At 42.0% G+C, this 7,491-nt stretch overlaps 1 protein-coding gene across 1 annotated transcript in view; it reads left to right on the top strand.

The window, feature by feature from the left end:
• Gtpbp4 (GTP binding protein 4) overlaps nt 1-7,418 on the top strand; it is a 21,956-nt gene extending 14,538 nt beyond the window's left edge. Inside the window, exons 11-17 of the mRNA XM_031359485.1 lie at nt 315-392; nt 806-857; nt 1,568-1,668; nt 2,998-3,195; nt 5,233-5,298; nt 5,961-6,104; nt 7,015-7,418. Of these exons, the coding sequence (XP_031215345.1) occupies nt 315-392; nt 806-857; nt 1,568-1,668; nt 2,998-3,195; nt 5,233-5,298; nt 5,961-6,104; nt 7,015-7,167 (792 nt within the window). The 3' untranslated portion in view covers nt 7,168-7,418. The remainder of the gene's footprint in view (nt 1-314; nt 393-805; nt 858-1,567; nt 1,669-2,997; nt 3,196-5,232; nt 5,299-5,960; nt 6,105-7,014) is intronic.
• The last annotated feature ends 73 nt before the right edge of the window (nt 7,419-7,491 follow it).

Raw genomic sequence — 7,491 nt, 5'->3', positions numbered from 1 at the left:
GATTTGAACTCATGACCTTCCGAAGAGCAGTCGGTGCTCTTCCCCACTGAGCCATCTCACCAGCCCTTCCTGTGTGTTTTACGTATATGGTTTAGGATAATTTTTATTTTTTTCCAAATGAACTATAGAATCAATTTTGGGGATTGTCTCATCTTTTTTGTCCACTCTGGCTCCAAAATTCACTCTCCAGAATGTATTTTATTTTAGTTGGTTTGGGTTGTTTTGTATCTCCATTGCAGATTGCCTTTGTTTTTTTGTGTTCGGTTCCTTTAAGTTTCTTCTTATAATTGGGACATTAAATGATATCTTCTTAGGAGAGACCCCCTTTCATCCCAGAGGGAGTGGTAGCTCGAAGGAAGAGAATGGAGATCGCGGAGCCCAAGAAGAAGAGGGTAGGTTACTGGACCTCTTTGTCTGGGTTTCTTATGGAAAGGGACAGAAGGCCTGGATTGTCTGTACACCAGAGAAGGTAACCCTGTGTGGTGGGGATACCACAGGCCAGGGCTCTAGCCACATGAAGCAGACTTGATTTAGGAGATACAAATTGAGTGTGCCCAGGATTGGCGGTTGGGCTCTTTAAGATTCAGGGACACAGAAGTGAATTCTGAACATACTCTTTCTTGAATGCAGCTTTTCAGTTGATGTCATACTGAGGTGAACAAAGTCCATGAGATACATAGTCCACTAGGTGGACAAAAATCAGCCCTCCTGATAGACAAAGGGTCAGAGTCTGTTTCATGAGTAAGGAGGTTGCAGAGCATCTGGGGACATAAAGCTAAATCAAACTCTTGGGGACTCTTTGCAGGAACGAGATCTTGAGCTGGAAATGGGAGATGATTACATTTTGGATCTTCAGAGTAAGTAAGGGGTTTTGGAATGTCAGTTGTATGAAAAGTGTTTCAGAAAAGGAAGGAACTCAGTGAAAGTCTCCCATGGAGTTTATTGGTTTATAAGCTTTTACTTTTTTTTTCTTTAAATGTTTGTTTGTTTGTTTTGTTTTGTTTTGTTTTTGAGACAGGGTTTCTCTGTGCTGGCCTCGAACTCAGAAATCCACATGTCTCTGCCTCCTAAGTGGTGGGATTAAAGGCGTGTACCACCACCGCCCAGCTAAAGATTTATTTTATATTTATATGAGTACACTGTAGCTATCTTCAGACACACCAGAAGAGGGGCATCAGATCCCATTACAGATGGTTGTGAGCTACCAGGTGGTTGCTGGGAATTGAAGTCAGGACTTCTGGAAGAGCAGTCAGTTCTTTTAACCGCCAAGCCATCTCTCCAGCCCCCAAGTTTTTACTTTATTGAAGATTAGAAGTTGCAGATTTACAGAGCTGTATAAAATGTCTTATATTATTTCCTGTTGTTTCATATGAAAGGATTATTTTTTTGTAGTGTTTGGAAGTTAGACACATGGGTCAGTCTCATTCTTGTTAATAGTAAGTTAAGCTATTTTGTTATGCTATAAAGTGATTTTACTTGGTATCCAGAATAATCATTTTGATAGCACAGTAGTTAAAGATACTAGAAACTACTATAAACATAACTCCTTTTTCCTTTTCAATATTAGAATACTGGGACTTAATGAATTCATCTGAGAAATATGATAAGATACCAGAGATTTGGGAAGGCCACAATGTTGCTGATTATATTGATCCTGCTATCATGAAGGTCTGCAATGCTTTTTAAATTACCTTCCCCATCTTGACATGACTAGAAAGATGCAAACCCAACTTCACCAACTTTTACTCCTTATTCTCTCTCCTTTTGTTATATGCCCTCAGACATCCTTCCACCCTGTTGTCTGCTCTCCTAGAGACATCACTCCTCCATTATGATGACTCGGTACTCTATCTTTCCTTTGTTCTGTGTGGTCCTGGTGGTGTCCAGCCTTCTACACTGAGCTGCAGTGGCTCCGTTATTTTGCTGATGTTGATGCTCCAGGGTGGAGATCCTGTCACTGCTCCGTCTTCTCTCTGTAGCCATCATCAGTATTTTCTGAGTCTTCTCACACCACCTCAGTCCATGGGGTGTGAGCTCTGATTTCCAGATTTCTCTGTCTCACTGACCTTTTTATGTTTGGATCCTCCTAATCTGAATTTACCTCAGTAGGTCCTGCTTTTTCTTAGACACATTCCCCTGGAGAGCTGTCTCATCGCCAGCCTTTCTCCTGCTGTGGTGCCTAGCCCTTACTTGCTTTTTTACTGCTTGTCAGTGTTTACATATTCATCTTCTCGTTTATTTATCTGGCTGTATTTATCTATTTGTGTGTGCACGTGTGAGTGGGTGAGAGAGAGAGAGTGTGTGTGTGTGTGTGTGTGTGTGTGTGTGTGTGTGTGTGTGTCTGCTGCTGGGGAATCAACCCAGGATCTTTGGTTTTTTGGGTTTTTGGTTTTTGTGTTTTTCGAGATGGGGTTTCTCTGTGTAGCCCAGGCTGTCCTGAAACAACTCACTCTGTAGACCAGGCTGGCTTCGAACTCAGAAATCTGCCTGCCTCTGCCTCCCAAGTGCTAGGATTAAAGGTGTGCACCACCACTGCCTGGCTTGTTGTTTTTTTGTCAACCCAGGATTTTGTGCTTGTTAGGCTTTGTTACTTTGCTATATCCCCAACCTATATGTGTATGTAAAGTTTCAGTTTGTAACCAGTGTAGTTGTGTTTAGTATGCTATGTGAGAGGATGAATGGGAGTTTGTACAAATTTATTTTATGTATCTGCTGGGAACACTAGGGAATGAAGGAAGAGGTCCCTACATTTTTTGTCTTTAAAGATGAAATGGAATTGGCAGAAAATACTGCATACAGTGTTCATGCTGTGTCTTTGGCCTTTATATATCCCCTTTTCCATGAGATGAACTGTTTACAAGTGGGGCCCAGTTGTGACTAGACCACAAAACATTCTCATATCTTCAGGTACTTAAGGAAATATGATTCCTATAAATATGTTGCTACACTTACTTCCATACAAGTTTTTCTTTGTTAATTTTATGCTTCTTTTTAAAGAAATTAGAAGAGTTGGAAAAGGAAGAAGAGCTAAGGACAGCTGCTGGCGAGTATGACAGTGACTCTGAGAGTGAAGACGAGGAAATGATGGAAATCCGACAGCTGGCGAAACAGATTAGAGAAAAGAAGAAGTTGAAAATTCTACAGTCCAAAGAAAAGAATACACAAGGACCCAGGATGCCCCGCACGGCCAGGAAGGTCAGTCTTGAGCTCTGCAGAGGCAATGGCCAAGCTTGCATGCTGGGCCTGTGTAACCGCCATGAAAGACAGGCTTCCGATAGCACACACTGAGGTCTTAGGTATACTGACTCACAGGGTCTTTGCTTTGAGCTGTTAGATTCTGACAGGTGCTTCTTTTCTCCATGCATTGGAACTCCAGGTGCATCCCTGTTACAGGCTGAGTCATTGCTGCAGTGATATGTTAAAACCAAACTTGATGACATTTGAGGGTCTCATTCAGACCAGGCTAGCCTTGAGCCTCGGTAGCCAAGGAGTTCCTGACTCCTCCTGCTCCATAGGTGCCAGGATTACAGCTGTGTGCTACTATGGTTGGTGCTAACATTTTTATATTACTTAATTTTTCTATTGATTGAGACTCCTAAATCCACAAGACAGTTTAATCAGTCCCTGTTACTGGCGAGGATTTGGAGAACCACTGTATAGGTGTGAGTGGATCAAAAGAGGCAACATACTGCAGTTAAAATATAATGAGAGGGGACGGAAAGGGATTTGGCATTGTAGATTCCACAATGGAAATTCCTGGTTTGAAAATACTATTTTTTGTGTGATTGGGTAGCTGCTAATATTTATAGATGTGTTGTTTCTCCTGCTGCTTAGTTGTCTCTGAGAAGAGAGTCTGGTTCACTGAGTCTGTCTTACCTCAACTGTAGTGCCTTCTCTAGGTATGCAGCTGTTCTCTTATCCTGAGAACATAACAATCTTGCCATGCCTTCTATGTAGCAAATACACTGTTTGTTTTCATGGGATTTATTGAACTGTCCAGAAACTAGTTATTCCAACTGCAGAACAAGTGTTTTACACTAGGTAAGAATAGATGCAGAGCAGAGCAAGAACAACTCAGTTTTTCTTTTTTTTTTTTTTTTTTAGTTTTTCTTGCTATATGCTGACAACATGGATCCTTTATTTGACCCCAGATTGGGTGGCTGGGTGAAATCTCCCTCATCAAGCCATCAGTCAGCCCTGCAGCTTTATGTTCCTTTGTACTTGAAATGTCAGTCGTGAGTCTGGGCCTCAAGAGCTCGACACTCCAGTTACAGAGTGTGGTTTCCCTGATCCTGTCTTGAGTATGACTAATTTACTAGAGTACCTCACAAATTGGGAAAACATTCCCTTTTGTTGGTTACATTTGCCAGTTCATTATAAAGTGTATTTTAAATTTAAAAGTTGGAGGCAGTGAAGTGCTGACTAGGGGGCAATCTGAAGGAATTCTGGTCCTAGGGATGCTGCTCTCTTAGCACATGGTTGGGTTTTTCTCACGTTCCTGTAAGCTAGGCCTCTAGAATCACTCCAAACTCTGTTCTTTTAGGTTTTTATTAAAGCTTTTTGCATAAACAAACTTGGATCCTGGAGTGTAAAAGTGTGAAGGGCAAGAGTCTAATCTAATGCTAACAGACTACTCCTGTCTGCTTAGCCTCTTTGGGCCTTCCTCTGCTACCTCTGCTCCTCTGAAACAGGGTCTTAGAGCAAGGTAACCAGAGCTGGCCAGCTCCCAGACAAAGGCGGGGGAAGGGTAAAATACATTTTTAAGTTCTGTCATCTGCGTTGGAGAAGAGAATATGTATAGTATTACATGTATTGGTGTAATTTTGTAGCATGTTTTCCATAGAGACATAATTGATGCAGCTTAACTATTTCTTAGGAAAAAACCGGTGCATGTGAAAGGGGGGCAAAAGATAAGAGAAACAGACTGACGACTCATCTATGACCTGAAGTGCCATAGTTAATAAAGACTCTTCATTACCTCAGGTAGCTTCTGGAACCAAGGACTGAAGGGCAAATGTTCTGTCCATTCTGTTCCAGTCTCTGAGGAAAGGATAAGGGCTGTGGGTATTAGGATCTAGGAGCAGGAGCAGAACGTGTGTCTACTCCTTACTCATTTATCCGTCCGTCACAGCATCCATCACCAGTATATTTCCCCTCTCTTTTTTTTCCTTTAAAATTAAATTTCAACAGACATTTTACTTAAAACAAGTTATCTTTCCTCCCTCACTTCAGGTTCAGCGAGCAGATTTAGAGAATGAGATGCGGAGTCTTGGTGTGGACATGGATGATAAAAACAATGTAAGTCTGTGAAGCGCAGTGTGGTTTCACCTGATCTGGACTTTTGTTGTTTTGAGACACTGTCTTGCTGTGTCACCCAACCCACCTTCAAACTCAGTGTTCCCTGCCTCTAATTCTCCAGTGCTGGTAGTCAGGCATGTGTTACCAAACCCTACCCATAGCCAGGTGTTGCTTAAAGATGTGGATACCTTCTGAGAAATCTGTCACTAGGTGATTCTATTAATGTAAATGTCACAGCATGCACATGATGTACATAAATGTAGCTGGTGAGTATGTCTACTACCTCAACTATTTGAAGAGGGAGGTTAAAACATAAACATACATCATACAAATTGTGGACCAAAGCTGTTGTCATTGCCGCTCATGATTGGTGATAATCAGTAGTGAACATTAGCACACAGGATGTGCAAGCGCTATGGCTCGAGAGCACGATCTTACCACCAGTATGGGTGCTGAGCTGCATGTTCCTGAAACCTCAGGAGGGACAGGAGGGACATAGCCGTCCCTTAACCCCTGGCTTCAGACTAAACCCTCTCCTACTAAGTCCCAGGAGGCCTTCCAGAGTCTTTCACTGGCATGATCGTGGTTCTTAAGAGCTTGGCTGTCGTCTCCTCTTGTTGGACTAATTTTGATTGTTACCAAGAACACTGTTTGTGTTTCAGGCCCACTATGCAGTCCAGGCAAGAAGATCTCGGAGTGTCACTAGGAAAAGAAAACGAGAAGAATCTGTTCCACCCTCTTCCATAGCCCGGAGTAGGAGTTGCTCTAGAACTCCACGTGATGTTTCTGGTCTTCGGGATGTCAAGGTTTGTTTCTTTGATCTGGGACAAAAGAAAATAAGAGCCTTCAGGGGTGTTTACTTTATAGACCCCAGCAAGCACCAGCCATTACTTGAGCTGTTCAGTGCACCTCCACTTTGTAGCATACTTTGGAGAGGAACTTGGAGCAGAAGCAGTTTGATCACCTGGATAGGTGTTCTGCAAGCCATTCTGAAATGCTTAACCTGGAGGATAGACAGAGACATGATCTCATAAAGAGTGGGTAGCCTACGCTTTCTCCTGAGGAAGTAGCCAGGAGGAAATAGTTCGTTTATGTCGTTAGGGGAATTGTTTTCCCTTCAAGGTGGTAGCTTGTCACTATGGTATTATTTGTAATGTCTTTTTCAAAGATGTAATAGGTATTTCACATCTCACTGAAATTTATTTTTGAGAAAAAAACTTTTTAATTTTAGTGTTTTAAAAATTCAAATATAAGAGAAAACCTTTGTAAACTGGTAGGCTTTCTAATGGAAACCTGAAGTTTTCATTTGAGATGTCATTTTCTTCTGGAAGTCTAGGAAGTGAATGTTGAGTTGAAGCAGTGTTTTACTATGAATCCCAGGATGACACTGGTACCTTCCATGTTCAGCTGGAAATACAAGTGTGCACTATGGAATTATGGGCTTTAATACTGGCATTGACATGAGGCAGCCTGTGCTCTCATGGTCCTGAATTTCAGTGTGTTAACTTTGAAAGCCTGAAGAGATACTCTGGTCTTCTAACTCTAAAAGGTCCAAGGTTTCCTCAGATGGTCAGTGAGTTCCTGCAGGTAGTGTGGTGGTCTGAGAGAGAGCAGTGACTGAGACAATGGGGTCTTTAGAGTTCATAGTGGCTTTATTAAAATGGTTCCCAGGTGCAGGACAGAAATGTGGTTTTCATTGTGTCTTCTCCTGTATAGATGGTGAAGAAAGCCAAGACTATGATGAAGAAAGCTCAGAAGAAGATGAATCGCTTGGGGAAGAAAGGGGAAGCAGATAGGCATGTGTTTGATATGAAGCCCAAGCACTTGCTGTCTGGGAAGAGGAAAGCTGGTAAAAAGGACAGGAGATAACGTCCTCTTCAGCTGGAACAGATTATTTCTGGGTGTGCTGTGGTGTGTTTATAGAATTTGGAATTGCCATCTGTTAACCAAAAGAAACAATGGGAATGACTTTTAAATGCTTGCTGCTTTGCTGAAAATTGGTAAAGCCAACGAAGCATGCAGCGCTGTGGTCACTGCACGGTTCGGATGTTTACGTACAGAGCGTTCTGTATTTGACAGCTTCTTTCACATTTTGAAGAAAAGATTTATTGGTGTAAGAAGGCGACTTTGGTGGGGGAAAAACTTTTGTAGTTGGACTTTGTCACCCAAAGTCCCTATTTTTGTTAAGAAAAT

Source organism: Mastomys coucha, unplaced genomic scaffold (assembly GCF_008632895.1).
Source record: "Mastomys coucha isolate ucsf_1 unplaced genomic scaffold, UCSF_Mcou_1 pScaffold7, whole genome shotgun sequence".
Classification (NCBI taxonomy): domain Eukaryota; kingdom Metazoa; phylum Chordata; class Mammalia; order Rodentia; family Muridae; genus Mastomys; species Mastomys coucha.
The sequence above is the reverse complement of the archived record's forward strand: the minus strand, read 5'-3'. Positions and strand labels throughout refer to the sequence as shown.